We start from the raw sequence: 15,794 nt of genomic DNA on the forward strand, positions 1-15,794 counted from the left end.
GTCATACTTCACTGTTGGTTTGACTTTGTCCAGTTTGACTTTGTCTTTTGTCTTATTACTTTTAGCTGTTATTGATCTGATGTTTCGACTTCCCTTGATTACCTGTGTGTGCCAGTATATGTAGCTCCAGTTTTTCTTTGTCCTTTGTCTGAGTGTGTCTCAGTCCCCCTTGTGTGTTCCTGCCATTTTGTTGGAGTGTCTTTCTCGATTGTTGAAACTACTTTTCTACCATCATGAAAAGGTGTGTTTCGAATCTAGCTAGCCCATTTTTGGAGCCCTCACATTTTGGGCTTGCTTACCCTTGACAAAAAAAAAGGAAAACTCTGTTCATTGTAACCTTTCTCCAAATTTATCGTCTCCTCGGATTTTAATACAACGTAGTTTACCTGGAAAGCACATTTGAAGTATAATTGAAAATAGTACTGTGTAGTAGCAACTAGAAATAATGACACTGAGACACAGCAAGGACTTGGCCCCTTTAAAATTTATCATCAAGGCCGGACCTTGGATTTGTAAGCTGTGTATAGCTGTCTTTTTAAATCCCTCCGCTGAAGGAAAAAAGTCAATTATACAATAGAGACATTCTAAATTCCAGTTAATGTTTCTTATAGTACTACAATATGACACACTCGTAGCTGGGTGTCATAAAGCAGTGCCAGCCCCACAGATCTCCTGATACAGATGTTTCAGTCTACCACTGTACTATGATAATCTTTAAAACATAACATTTTCAGAATTTTTTAATTTTGGTTTCTTATTAACTACACTGAAATTAGCTTTATAAAGAAAACAAAAACAAAAACATTTTTGGGGCCTTCACATTTTTTGAAGAGAAGTCATTTAATTTAGTGCATATAACACTTCATGCCAAATGAGTCAAAATGCAAAAATGCATCCTGCTTATAATGATGATCACATTTTCACATCATACTTAAAAGATGAAAAGAAGAGCAGCAGGCTTCTCTACTGTATCTGTTGTACAACTTTTGGGATAAATGAAGTATTATCACATGATGATCATTGATCATGAACCTTAAGAATATTAGTGTATATTTTACTAAACATATTTTCAGTTTGTAGTTGGCTAATGAACAGGTAATTTACTTTTAATTGATTGGTAAATTATTATGTAATATATTTACTATAATTTTATGTTGATATTTTACATCATCACCTTTATTCTTGGCATAAACATTCCAGATTTGCCACAGAAAAAAAATGCGGTCAAAAATTTTCATTAGTTAACTAGCAATGGTTTAGCTTTAAAATAGCGATACAGCAGAGATTAGCATAAAAAAACAATAAAAAGAAGTTAGCTAAATGTGTTTTTGTAATAGCAAGCTCCTTAAAAACTGACTTGCTCATTTGATTTTTGGTCAAACTAGCTAGCCAATTTCTTGACAGCATAAAGTTATGAGCAGCCAGCCATGAATGCAAACAGCAAAGCTAAACGTGATAATTTGCTGTATACTAGGAGGCAGAAATTTTGGTCTAATAGCAAGTCAGAAACATTTGATGTCAGCCAGTGACATCACAGTGAATCTTCTCACTCTTTTTCTAACATCATCCTCTGTCACACCAACCTGTCCTCCTTCACTAGATCCTGGAACCCCCTCTGAGGTCTTCCTCTTTTCCTCCTGCCTGGCAGCTCCATATTAACCTCTCTCCAAGATAGACATGCCAAACCATCTCAACCTTGCTTCTGAACTTAGTCTAGAAAACTTCTAAACCTGAGCTGTCACCTGAGCCAATGACCCATGAGTCTATCCTTTTATGAAACTAAGAGATAAAAACAAAATTTTCAGAAATGACAAACAGATCCCATAAACTCACCAGGAAAGTCAAAGGAATTTGCAAAGAAAAGCGTCTGGACTTCTTTAAGTTGCTTGAAGACGTTTCACCTCTCATCCGAGAAGCTTCTTCAGTTCTAAGGTCAAATGGCCGAGAGTCCCAGTTCCGGCCATTTGACCTTAGAACTGAAGAAGCTTCGATGAGAGGTGAAACGCTTCAAGCAACTTAAAGAAGTCCAGACGCTTTTCTTTGCAAATTCCTTTGACTACGATGACCTGGATGACTGAGAACCTTCACAGACATATCACCAGGAAAGTGTTTCTGAGGTCTACTACGAGTGCCATTTTCCCACACTTTTAGTAACCATAGCTATCGCCCCCTGGTGTCTATCAAAAAGAATGCAGGGTTAATACGCTTTCCTGTTGGTTGCACATTTCAGACCCAGAGGCTGCACATACAAATCCAACTTTTATTCTATATGGTAAAAACTAGCAACTAGAGATAAGTAAATGCTGATAGGTTAAATTATTTATTTTGACTTTATTTTGGTGAGTAAAGTCAAATTGCTCACCAAAAGTAAAGCCACTTAATTGGAGCTCATTAGTAGTGGTAAAGTGATTTATGTATTTAGCAGTACTAACGCTTTGAGCATTTATTAAACTATACTTCATTACATGGTATTTATAAAAATTTTTTTATAATAACAGGTGGCTTGTTTGTTTTTCGGCCCTTGTCTTGCATGAGCAACCTCTAACGTACATGTAGTGGCTGCCTCCCCGGGTCTTTCCGGTCGCGTCTTTCCCCTCCTTTTCCATGTATTATTCCACCAAAGAGCTTTAGCGGCTGAGACTGAGTGCTTGTTGACGTCAGCAAACTTATCCAGCAGCTGTAGAGGCGAGCTGAGGAGGAGGAGGAGAGGAGAGGAGAGGAGAGGAGGGAATGAGCCTGCTGGATGTGGAGCTCGGACCGCGCAGCGCCGAGGATCGTGGACTTGCTTTCTGCGGGACTGCTCGGACTACTTTGTGGTTCCAGTGTAAGTACGGCCGCTCTACGTTCTGTTTCCCGAGCACCGAGCCTGTTGTTTGGAGTTTCCCCATCGAGTTTCTCGCCTGTGCTGGGAATGTTTTGTGTATCGCCTGTGCGATATGTTGTTTGCCACCAAGACGAAGTTGACACAGTTGCGTTGAGCTATTTATAATATGTTTGTTTGTTTTAAATCAGAGTTTTGGGAGGAGACAGGCATCGTTGTTCCCGAATTCATTTCTCCCTTAACTCCTAACGGGAAACTTTGTTGCGCAAGTCCGTGCAAGGTGGACTGAGCTCAGTCGAGTTTGCCTCAAACATTTTCACTCAAAAATCTTTATTCGTGATTTTTTTTCCGCGTTTTGCGCCACTTTAAAGTTAGTGGTAGTGGATATCTGCTCGTCAGCCGCTCGTTTCCTCCGCATCTCATTGACGCTTTTCCAATAAAAGGAAGAGGGGGGAGAAAAAAAAGTCGCTCATTTGCATTTGCAGTGACGTTATTTTGGATCATTGTATTTAACGTTGGAGGCACACACTGGGGGTACACTTGCAGCTGGGATACAACAATAAATGTCTACTCCAAACATCACATTTTCTGCCATTTCAGACTTCCTCGCATTCGCTGTGTGCGTGCCTTTGTACTGAGTATGAGGTCGTGTGTGTTTGTGTGTAATGCATCGCCTTATTATTTTCTCAGTGAAAAGAGGCACATTGATCTACCTCCATAGTCTGCGAAGGCATATGAAATGGCTTTTAGCTTTCATCATACCCTGCCTAGATAACCATTTCAGCAGGAGATGACAGCAGGGGATTGGCGGTGTTAATAACTTTGTAAATAGCTTGCCATTGTGTGCTGCCAGACATCACTGACTTAAGTAGTGGACCCTAATTTGTGGAGAGATCATGTGGCCATTACTATGAGGACTCATAGTGCTGTCTCTGCATATTCTAGTACTTCTGGTTTCTGCCACACAGTGTTCATTTTATGGCTGAAGAGTCACTGGTTCCCATTGTTGCGAAATAGAGGTTTTGGGAAGACTTGTTGAAATCAGCATGATTTCACAAATTGTGAATGTTCAATCTCGAGTCTCGCCTCTTGACAGGCTCATGGTATAACAGCAGCTGAATGAGCTCTGGGTTATTATTATTATTTTCTTCTGTGACTGGTGGTAGTTACTAAATAGCTTCTGTCAAGTGTGTCATATTGTATGCAGTAAAAATCTCTGAAGTAGCCTTGAGGGTTGTACAAACAGCCATTCAGGGCTGCAGTGTCTCGGTCCGGAATAAGTCAAGAACAATGTGGGCATGGAGGTCTGAGTAAAATAAAGGTCATGTTAATTAATAAATGACAGCGTCTTACTGGCCTTCAGTAGTCTTGGCATTGATTGTTGTTGGCACCCTGTGATTTACTCTGTTAGGGGAACTTTTTCTCTCAGCACAATCATAAAGACTGTTGTTGACATTTTTCAGCAGTATGATATTGTCTTTTGTAAGGCGGGGGGGTGTTAAGTTTCATAAAATACAGGTGCTTTAAACTGTATGCTTGATTGATTTTAGAGCCCAATAGTGACTTTGAAACTGCTGCTGATATTGGGAGAGGCACAGATTTAAGATGCAAAGTCTTCAACAACATGCCTTAAAAAACACATTTGAATGAATATATAACAAACATAAACAAAACAACATGAGATATTTTTAAATGGCATATGAGGAGACTACACGAACATCAGAAGGGGTATATTTTTGAGTCCATTTCTGGTCCCTGCTGTGGTTCAGTGATTGCTAAACCTTTGAACCCAGAGCTGTTTTTCCCCTCAGTCCTCACTCTCGTTTACAGGCTTTTGGCATAGTCAGTACATGTCCTAGTTAGGCATGTCGTGTGTTGTTATAGTCAAAGACAGACAAGTGCCATTTGTTTTGCATCCCATTGGTACTCTGTATATTGTCAGCAACTAAGGGATAATAACGTGCTTTGATTAAATAGTCTAGGAAATGATAATTTCTCTCATTGTTTTATTGTGGTGTGAGCATGTGTGCTGGATGATGCACTTGGGAGTGAAACTGACTTACTGAGATTGCTGTATAGATAAGATAGAACTGATAGTACCTCTATTATCTTCATATATTGTAAGTCATATTCTTTATTGATTCTTGATCATTTATATCTAACTGCATATTTACCCTCAACTGTAATATTATCTGAGACTGAAGACTGCTGTGGAATCAGATGGAAAAAAGGCTCGCATGTGACTCACATGTCCAGAAGCTCTACTGTCATGAGCTTGACATCCTGGAGAGTTTGGTCCAAGTTCTACATTGGAACAGGTTCTCAAATCTTTTTCTTAGTTTTCATTGAAATTGGCTTATTTTAACGTTTTTGTCTTTATGTTTTGCTTTGAGTTTGATTGCAATAAGTCTCACGAGTTGGAACAGGGTCATGTTTATCTCTTCTTTTAACACCAGTCTGATGCAGGAAGTCTGCTTTGCTGTACTTTTTTTATTTCATGATTCATCAAATGTTTTCAGTTGGTTCAGCAGCCAGACTCTTTGGCTAGGAAGTCATGTTACTGTAATAGATGTAATATGCAGTTTATCATTGTCTTACCAAAGTTTGCAAGGCCTTCTCTGAAAAAGACGTCCTCTGGATGGGAATATATGTTGCCCTAAAACCTGTACAGTCCTCTCAGTGTTGATGGTCTTGATCACACTGTGCAGGCTGCCAAATCCAGAGGCTCTAATGTTCTCTAATTGAGCTGGATGGTCTCTGTCTTCTTTAGTCTAGAGAATGCAGTGTCCACATTTTCCAAGAAGATTTAAAATTTCCATTAGTCTGACCACAGAACAGTTTTCCACTTTGCCTCAGTCCATTTTAATTGAACATTGGTCCAAAGAAGCTGGCTGCATTTCTGGATCATCTTCACATATGGCTTCTTTGTTGCGTCACAGAGCGCCTGCATTTGTGAGCTGTGTTCACAGACAGTTATTACTGGAAATATTCCTGAGCATAGGGCAAGGATTTCCAGGACCGAATCATGACTGTTTTTCATGCAGTGCCACCTGCAGGCCTGAAGATCAAAGGCATCCAAGATGTTCTGCTTCGTCTCTAGGGCACAGAAATTTCTCCAGATTCTCTGGAACCTTTAATGATATTATGTACTGTAGATGATGTGATATCTTCACAGTTTTATATGCAGGAACATTATTCTTAAATTGTCTTACAATTTGTAGACAGGTTTTTGCAGATAGTCAAAGGAGTTTGCAAAGAAAAGCGTCTGGACTTCTTTGAGTTGCTTGAAGACATTTCACCTCTCATCCGAGAAGCTTCTTCAGTTCTAAGGTCAAATGGCCGAGAGTCCCAGATTTAAACCCAGTGGGAGTATCCCCCCAAGGAGGGACGAAGGACCCCCTGGTGATCCTCTAATCACATGCGCCAAGGTGTGAAAGTGGGTGTGGGACCTAATCAGCCAGGGTTTCGGGTGAGCTCATTGTGAAACCTGGCCCCACCCTATCATGTGATTTCCTGAGGTCAGATGGCCCAGGATGTGAGTGGGCGTTAAGGCGTCTGGGGAGGGAACTCAAAACTGGATTATAGATGGCAGACAGTTGGTGTCGTAAACCACCGCCTCTGTTCAAAGATGGTCGCTCACAGTGGAAACCTCAGGAAATCACATGATAGGTGATAGGTTTCACAATGAGCTCACCCGAAACCCTGGCTGATTAGGTCCCACACCCACTTTCACACTTTGGCGCATGTGATTAGAGGATCACCAGGGGGTCCTTCGTCCCTCCTTGGGGGGATACTCCCACTGGGTTTAAATCTGGGACTCTCGGCCATTTGACCTTAGAACTGAAGAAGCTTCTTGGATGAGAGGTGAAACGTCTTCAAGCAACTCAAAGAAGTCCAGACGCTTTTCTTTGCAAACTCCTTTGACTACGATGACCTGGATGACTGAGAACCTTCACAGACTTTTTGCAGATAGATGGACCTCTGGCTATCTTTACTTCTGAGAGGCTCTGCCTCTCTAAGATGCTCATTTGAAACCCATTTGCCCATCTTACACTCCTGCTGCCAATTAACCAAATTAGTTGAAAATGTTCCTTCAGCTGTTTCCTTTTTAGTACCACTTACCTTTCCAGCTTTTTGTTGTCCCAACTTTTTTGAGACGTACTGCAGCCATCAAATTCAGAATGAGCTAATACTTTTTATGAACTAGTAAAATGTCTCAGTTTAAACATTTGATATATTTTCTGTGTACTGCTGTGAATACGATATGGGTTTATGAGAAGCACAAATCATTGCTTTCTGTTTGCATTTCACGCAGGGTTTTTTATGGAAATAGAGAATCAACCTGATTAGCTTTTAGTTCTGAATAAAATCTAAATGTATCTAAAGCTGATATGTTATGAATATACAATATTGAAGTTCTGCTCTATGCAGAGCAATTTATATTGCTTCTAAATTAATTAAAACTGTTTATCCTCGATATTCATTAGCTCTCTCAGTTCTTGTGTGACATCAGTGTGTTTAGACTTGACCAAATTAAATGCAGATGGGAAGTGGGTGGGGGTGCTTTTTTTCGAATGGAAATTACATGCAAAACATTCAGAGGTTTAAATGCATCTTTGCATTTAATGCTGGCAAGCATTTAACCAAATAGGGCTCAGGTTATCTGCAGCAGAATTTCCGCTAGGAAATTGTTTTGTGTATTTGCTGAGCCCAGTTGGTCACCCGCTGAGCTGAATCAGAGATATCCTGAGAAGACTTATTATCAGTGTAGGTAGTGGATGACAGCTTAAACAGCAGCCTTGGATATGCAGGCTGTGCAGTGTGAGCTGGTGTCTCTGCTTGTGTTTGTTCCTGAAGCCTAAAAAGAGCAGAAATGGATAGTTCTTTGATCAAGTTGTCCATTCACAGAAAATTAACACTTATGTTGTTATTGTTGATTTATTTTCAGGGAAAATATAGCAAAAAACACAAATGTTTCTTCCTATCCTTGAATATACAAGGTTTACTTTGAATTTTTGACAATTCATGATAATAAAAAAAAAATAATGCTAGATGATGGTCCCATGATTTAATGCTGTATGTAATATATGAATATTTTTTTTCATTTTTACATTTTTGTGAAAATTAGAAGTGGTGCTCAGGTTTTTGCTTGAAGTAGCCAAGCAGCAACCATCAACCATTTGTCACACTGACCTCAGCCTCCTTACTGTATGTGTGTTGTCCTCTGGTTTCTCTGTTTAAGACATTTTAAGATGACACATCACTGCAAAATGCAGCATGATATTAACACACTGATTGGCGACCTTGGAGGCTGCATGTCGGAACATTAGGTAGTTGAGTAAAATCTGCATATGCTCCTGTAATGTTGACAGCGCTCATGCTCGCCACTGTGTGCCTGCCTTCAGAACGTTCAGCAGACACGTCTATCTATCACTTCACGCTCGCACAGTGACTGATAACATCATTACTATCAGCCTGTGCTCTCAATGTCTCACTGTCGCCAGAAACTCTATTACAACAAGTTCATCATTCCACCTCAAGCAGTTTGCTGTCAGATTGCTGGAAAGCCGAAGTGACTACAGCCTCATGTGCAGTTGGAAACATCAAACAGCTTTTCATCCACTATGACTATTGCAGCTGTTACCTCTGGAATAAAAATTGGGCAGGAAGATTAAGGTTCTTCCTATTACTGACTCAGTTTTCTCAGCCTCGTCGTGCCTTGGTCCAAAACCCTCACCGATGACTCGCCAAAGTCAAGAAAACTGATATTTCGGTCTTGCTTGGCAAAGGTGTCGATGCTCAGAAATGTCAAAGCCTTTTGTCTCAGCACCTCTGTGATTGAACGAATCTTCTGAGCAGTTCATATACATCCCAATTAGTCACAAGCTCTTGCAAAGAAAGCGAGCTGAGCTGAATGAACCTTGAATGCTGCTGCCTGTTTTCCATACGTGTGTCAAGTTTCTTTTGTCTCACTTTTTCTTGGGTGATACTGGTGTTGTTCCACTTAATAGAGGCTGCCCTGGAGCTAATGGAATCTTTTGTGTTGTTCAAATGATTTGTCATTTTGGGAGCATATTAAGACCTAAAAAGAGCAGAAACAAAGAATGCAGCTAAAGTCCCAAACACTTTAAAAATGGATACTTCAGTGCTTTGATGTGGAAAACAACATGTTTGTTCCACTTTCTGCAGCATAAATTATTTCAAAGGATCTATACAACTAATCAGAAAGGTACAGCAGTGTAAGATCTGCTGCATGCTTTGTGCTGCAACTCTGTGGGTGTGTTAGCACTGCCCATAATAACATCATAATTCATGTGCAAATTCCTGTGCAGACCTTGTCTGGTTTATGCAGGTGCCGTCAGTGCTTTCAAGCACTCTAGTGAGTGCTGTTGTCTCATCTGTAGCAGGCCTGCGACAGCTCTTTGTAGAAGGAAAAAGCAGAAAAGCATAATGTGTAGGCAAAGCCCAACATAGTAAGCATTCTCAATAATATAAAGTAGTCAAAGTTATGAAACATCATCTTTAGTCCTTTAAACAAATGTTGAAATTGCATTTCTGATGATAAAATAAAAAATTAGCATATGTTTAAAAAAAATAAATAAATAAGCCAAAGCAATAATTCAACACTTTACATGTTGACCTTTGCAACATTTCAGGATCAGTACGGGATTAAATATCTCGCCTGCCATTACTAATGGACAGATTAAAGTCAGATCAGATAACCGATTAGCCTGGTACTTTTCGTGTTTACTTCTTTGAGGCATTTCTTTCAAGCTTTCAGAGATCATTATGTTAATAGGATACATTAGTTTAACAGTTATAGCTAAAAAAAAAAAAAAAAAGAAGAAGAAGAAGAAAAACAAGTTAGAAAAGCACCAGTGAGGTTTAGAACAGTAGAGCCTCTTATGTGCGAATGGAAACTCATACACTGGGCTTTTAAATGACTGTTTCTGGGGAAAAAACATTTTGTGTGTCAAATTAGGTTAAATTCTAAGATTTAGTTAATACAGTCATGCTTGCTAGAACAAAATCAGCCAATCAAAACAAGTCATGGATATTCTTATAGTGCACAAAATACAGCCCCTTAATAGTTCTGTGACCGCTACAAATTAAGTTTTATAATGCCTTATATTTTTTTAAAGTACAAGCATTGATTTATTTATTACTTGGTACACTGTGGATTTAAAACTAATTAGGTTTGCTTGGATTCATACCAGCGCGTGGTGATATAGAGGTCACTGTCACAGAAATATGTCAAATAAAACAAATCTGCAAAAATAAAATGGGAGATAATAACAAAAGTAGAAAACTCGTATCATGAACGTGTCGTCTCAACACACTGCAGTTGTATATTCTCCCTTAAAAAACCCTAAATGAGCCAAGGGTAAATAATTCTGCCAAATCAGTGAATGGAACAAGGTGACGGTCCTAATGAAAACTTTCAGCATGATAAATGAACCATCTTATTAGTTGTTCTCCTTGGATACCACGTTAAAAATGGTCTTGGGGTAAAATCGTTCCCAAGGATGTCCTTTCAGCATTTCATACCTTCGATTGTGCAGTTTTCAAGTTTTCCAGTGCAGTACTTTTCCCAAGGTTGTGAAGGTGTTATAATCTGATGGAGTTTATAAAACACACAGCATGACTACAATGGTTTCTCTCTCTCTCTCTCTCTCTGCTCATGCTCTATAGAGCTTCACTCTCACAGGTAGTGCTTTGAAAGGTCAGCTGCACATATGGTCAAAATTGAAATATGCTGGGTGGCAATCTGGAGAGTGTGCTGACACTAAGGCAGGCAGCAGAGCAATACTATAGGGAGAAACAAGAGCTTACACCGTGCTTGCCTCTTTTATATAGAAATGACGTACTTGTTCATGGTTGGCATTTAATTTTGAGAAGTAACCCATTAATGGTTAGTACTGTAAGCATTTAGCACTAATCTTTTTAAGTATGATATTGGGTCTACAAAAATATGTGCCATAAGTAATTAAATTCATAAGCTGTTCAAACATGTCCTCTGTGGAAGCTTGGTTTGGTGCCAGATCCTTGGGATTTTACTGTAATTCCCAATTATGTAGTTGAGCTTTTATGATCTATGCTCCCCGACACAAGAAATCACTTTCCATATATTTTTGTTTGTGTTTTTCTGCCAGTGCAGGGAAATGAATGGGCAAACTCATAGGAGTAATCAGATAGAACATCTAATGCCATAGCAAGCCCAGACCTTGTACATACAAATTAAATCATTCATGTCAGGTACTCTGCAGCAGTACTGCTATATTAGCTGGAGTTTTCATAATCATTTGTATACCACTCTTACATATGATTGGATTTCTACTAATATTATAAATTTCAGCATAATGTTGTTCACCATTAAGTAAGTCAACTGATATTAACCAGTGGCGTAGGTGGTGGATGTGATATCGTTTTGTCGCCTGAACTTTTCCTTCTTACTGGACGCTGTGGTCTCAGTTCTTTAGAACCACCTCAGAAGAGTATAAATATAGAGAAAATATGTTCCAGACCACGTACTGTAAATTTCCTGGAGAGTTTATGTAGATTGAGACCGGAGATTGTTGTGATTTTCTCAACTAAAAAAAAAAAAAAAAATCAATCTCCATGACAACAGAGGAAAGTCAATCTACTCGCGAAGGTGAAGGCCACAAGACGATTTGATAAATTAATTTTTCCTTTTCTTTCATTTTTTAAACAATATCTTTAAAGCTGATGTAGAATGTAATTCTCATCAGACCCTGATTTAAATAATGTTTTCTGAACTAAATAAATGACAAACAATTAAATGGTTGGTAAGAAAAAAATAAAATAATTCCTGCTGATAAAATCATTCATCATTAAGCATTTCCATGAATCAGCGTCTGCTCATTATTTTATCAGTTAATTGTTTGTGTAACACAAGTTTCTAGAGCCCAGTGAGGTTTCTTTTTTTTCTATTGCTTCATCTAGTGATGTGGCAGGGCAAGCAAAAGTGTATATTTATGAACAATATTAAAAAAAGGGAAAAATCAGCAAATCCTTGCACTCGAGAGACAAAAATCTGTATACTTTCTAAATGAAAATGGTTTATCTTCAGCAACAACCAAATATACTTAAACAATCAGTCATTTCAATGATTGATTGTTCCAACTCCTAATATACATTTAAATTAAATATTTAAAAAGGGCACTTTTATATCCTAAACGTGTCACTTGAAAATATTATGAAAAGAGAGTCTGTCTCTTGCTGTAGCCTTTTAAACACTGCAATATTAAAAGATTGCTAAGAGAGATGAGAAAAGGTGAATGAAAAAGTAGAAGAGCTTTTGTATTCATACCCATCTGTTGCCCATTGACATTTAGAGGAAATGTCTTTGCCTGTCTCTGGGATAGGTCAGATTGATCTCGCAAGTAAATCACAACTGAGACATGGGAAGCTAATGATGAAAGAAAAATGAGCAGGCGAGCTGATGAGAAGAAAACTCCCGTCAGCCTTATTACATTATTGCTTTCAAACTGTGACTTTAGCCTTCCTCTGATTTGAGGCGAATTACAACCACTGATTTGATTTAATGTGGTCTTCATCTTTGGCGCTGTGTGTGGCTTTGCATGCTGTGTGCATTTTCTGCCTCTCCTGAATCTAGTGCATGACATTGGCAAAGCCAAACCGGTCTGCAAACCTGAAATTAGTCATAACAATTCACATATTTAGTTTTTCATATACTTTCTGTGTCATTACTTTCTTTTTTTTGTTTGGTTTCTGCTGTTAACCCATGGCTTGCAAATGTTTTTGTGTCATTGCAAGGTTGGACACAGCTGAATGTCAGTGAGGACTGCTTATCAAGACTTGGATAAGGTTACACATTTTGATTAATAAAAGTCTCTGTGCCATGTAATTTCCTGATAAATGAGCTTCTTCCTTTGTAAGAGATAAGCTAATGGGATGAGAAACATGGCTTCTCACAATTAGCGCTTATTGCTATCAAAATTGGATAGTGACGGTAACTATAAATAGACACAGCAGACATGCAGACTGAATGTTAAAATCTTTTCCATCGTTTCTCAGACTTTTGACTTTTTGGACACTTTCTCGCACTTTCGCCCTCACCGTGACAGCTAGCATATTCACAGGAAGTGAGCTTTGGTTCTGTGTGGAAGTCAAACTTCAATGTGTTTGCATGTCTGTGGTCAAGTTCACATCCATATTGTGGTGTAAAATCTTCCCCATATACTATATTTGTATTCTTACGGCACTATGTGTGATCAAGCCACTTTGGCAGCTTAGTTGACTCATGATATAACCGTACTGCCATCAGAATAAGTTATCCACTCAGACATTTAAGCCTCACTTCCATCTTTCAGTTTGTTTAAACATTAAATCACACTTAAAAAGCATCTGGCAAGTAAATCACTGAAACCTACCATAATGGAACAGAGTGTCTGAAAGACAACCATGAGCTAGTAATCAGCATATAATAGAGGAGTGAAGCTGTACACATGACAGTTGCTCTATCAGAAGACGAAAGCTTGGACATTTAAACATATATATGGAAAGTATACCATCTGCCTGATGTAAATGGCAGAGAGGATGTTGAAAGGGCGCTGGAAAAATACTTAATAATAGCACTGCCACAAATAATAAAATAATAACTTCTCTGTTAAATTACAGTAGGTTAGTCTACTGCTAGGCAGCACTAAACTACCATTTTTTGCTCAAACGGCCAAAAAGACTGATGAGCTCTTGCCATGATGAGGATCCTGTCCATCCATCTGTCGATCCACAATTCACAAGAATTACTTTTCCTTCATTATTATTAGTCAGAATTTTATCAAAGTTAGACACAACGATCGCCTTATGGGTCTAAGTTCTAAGGACACTTAATGGCCCGATTCACTTTTTCTTTTTTTTTTTCTGGTCTTATGTGTGTCTGGCATCTGGCATGTCTGCATGCATGCGCTACTTTCACAAGATCGTCGCTCCTGATGTAATTAACAATACTGCATTCAAACAATTTTCTTACTTTTCAGTGGATTTTCATTCTAATTAATTTGTGCAGTACAGACAATCAAACCCATCTTAGTCATTGTGTACTTCACACATTACAATAACTTGCATATTGTGATTGATCATGAACCATGTAATCTACTGCTCCACTGACATTCCATTGTTTGTTGTGTACATTTATATTTCTCATGTTTCCTATTTATTAAAAACAACCTTCTTCATAGTGAATAGGTTTTCAGTCACTTGTAACATTAATTCACTTTTTAATTCACATTAATTCAGCATTTATTGTTATTACCCAACTCCTTAAAGGGCGGACCCACAGGAAGGGAGTAGCTGTGATGTGGCAACAACTGACCTCAGAATGCCTGAGAACCTCAGCGACTTGCACTTGCAGTGATAGGCAAAACCGTGTTAGCAGTGCAGAGTGGGTGGGTCCTGAGTTACCTTCATCCCGGGGAAGAGAAATTGAGGGGGCTACAAGGGGTGAGAGGAAAATATGCCCTTATGATGATGTGCTATATACATTAGGGCTTTGCTTCATCATACCCTACCCCTAGCATCCTCCTCTGTTACACCAACAATCTACACGTCCTCACTCGGTTCATTGATTAACCTCCTCTGTGGTGTGTATCCCTCTTCTGCACACGTTCTTTGTCTCCAAACCGCTCACAGCTTCAGCCGTCCCTCTGATGTACTCATTTCTGATCCTGTCCATTCTGTTTTTTTCTCAGTGCCTTTGTTTCCAAACCATACATCATATCAGGTCTCAGTATCATCGTGTAAACGTCACACTTGCTGTCCTTCTGTCAACAACTAATTAAAATAAAACAGCAGAACACGTCTAAAGCAATGATTTACAATTTACAGTTGATTTACAATGGTCAACTATATTCATAAATAATGTGACTTTACTTTTTTAAGCCGTTTGTTTCATTGTTCTATTCTATTGTCATGAACATCGGGAGTTTTTCTGCTCGTTCCACAAATTGTGGCCCTCCATGTGAGCTTGGCCAAGCACGCACAGTTTTGCCCTTTATTAAGCATTGCATTCTCTTTAACATGTGGTAATCAGGCATCTGGGCTGCTGACTACATTCATCTTTCAGAAGTCTAACAAAGGCGTCGCTGTGCTTTGAAGCTGTCTTTCACCGCCGTGTTTCTATTCTCACCTTCATCTAGCAAACGGTAATTTCAGTTTTCTGTCTTGCTTTGCTGTGCTGTTTGAAAGCCACTGAAATCTGTTGTTGTTTGTGACCCGATTAGAAAACCAGTTTTGTTTCTTCTCAAACTAGACATTGAACCGAGCTGATGCTTTGGGATGGCTGTTATCCAGTTCAGCAAAATCAACAAATGTATTGTCAACTGTAAAAACTCCTGTCTTTTGACCAAAGAGAGTAAGTTAGATGAAGATTTACAGCTGACTTTAAATTTATTTCATGCAAAAATTATACGGTTACATTGCTGTTTTATCCTTGAGGCCTTGAGCACATAGCTTTGGTAGCTTTTATTTCATTTTTGACAAATCAGAACCCTCCATGTTTTGCCCTGGTTCTCATCTTTAGTCACATTTAGTGAAAAGCACAGTGTCGGGATTAAAAAGGCTACATTACATCATACCCTCATAGATACTATTCAGCATTTGTGGAGCTGACAAGCAGCATTTAGAGGTAATGGTTTCGAGCAAATCAGACAGGGAGACGAACTTAACGCCGTCGCCATTGGTGTTCCAATTTGGCTGCTGCTTTATAATGGATGTCCTCCTGATCCAACACCTCCAAAGAAATCACTTGCATGCTGGTGTCCAAGGCGTCCACAGTTAATTCAGAAAGTCATCTCGTTGTGGGCGAAAACAGACGCCTTTTTATGGCTCTTTTATTTCCTGATGAGTACCGTTAATTTCACAGGGCAAAGCACTCTTTCCAGCTGGCATTTTTTATGCACTCGAGACAACACGACTGCATTATCCTCCTTCT

At 39.0% G+C, this 15,794-nt stretch overlaps 1 protein-coding gene across 3 annotated transcripts in view; it reads left to right on the forward strand.

Annotated features, from left to right (window-relative positions):
- Positions 1-2,526: 2,526 nt before the first annotated feature.
- gulp1a (GULP PTB domain containing engulfment adaptor 1a) overlaps positions 2,527-15,794 on the forward strand; it is a 101,219-nt gene continuing 87,951 nt past the window's right edge. Inside the window, exon 1 of one of the 3 annotated variants that reach the window (XM_039600420.1) lies at positions 2,527-2,824. In XM_039600420.1, coding sequence (XP_039456354.1) covers positions 2,731-2,824 — 94 coding nt within the window. In that variant the 5' untranslated portion in view covers positions 2,527-2,730. The remainder of the gene's footprint in view (positions 2,825-15,794) is intronic. The other 2 variants (XM_039600418.1, XM_031757407.2) reach the window with 2 other exon arrangements.

This window comes from Oreochromis aureus, linkage group 16, assembly GCF_013358895.1.
Source record: "Oreochromis aureus strain Israel breed Guangdong linkage group 16, ZZ_aureus, whole genome shotgun sequence".
NCBI classification, from domain to species: domain Eukaryota; kingdom Metazoa; phylum Chordata; class Actinopteri; order Cichliformes; family Cichlidae; genus Oreochromis; species Oreochromis aureus.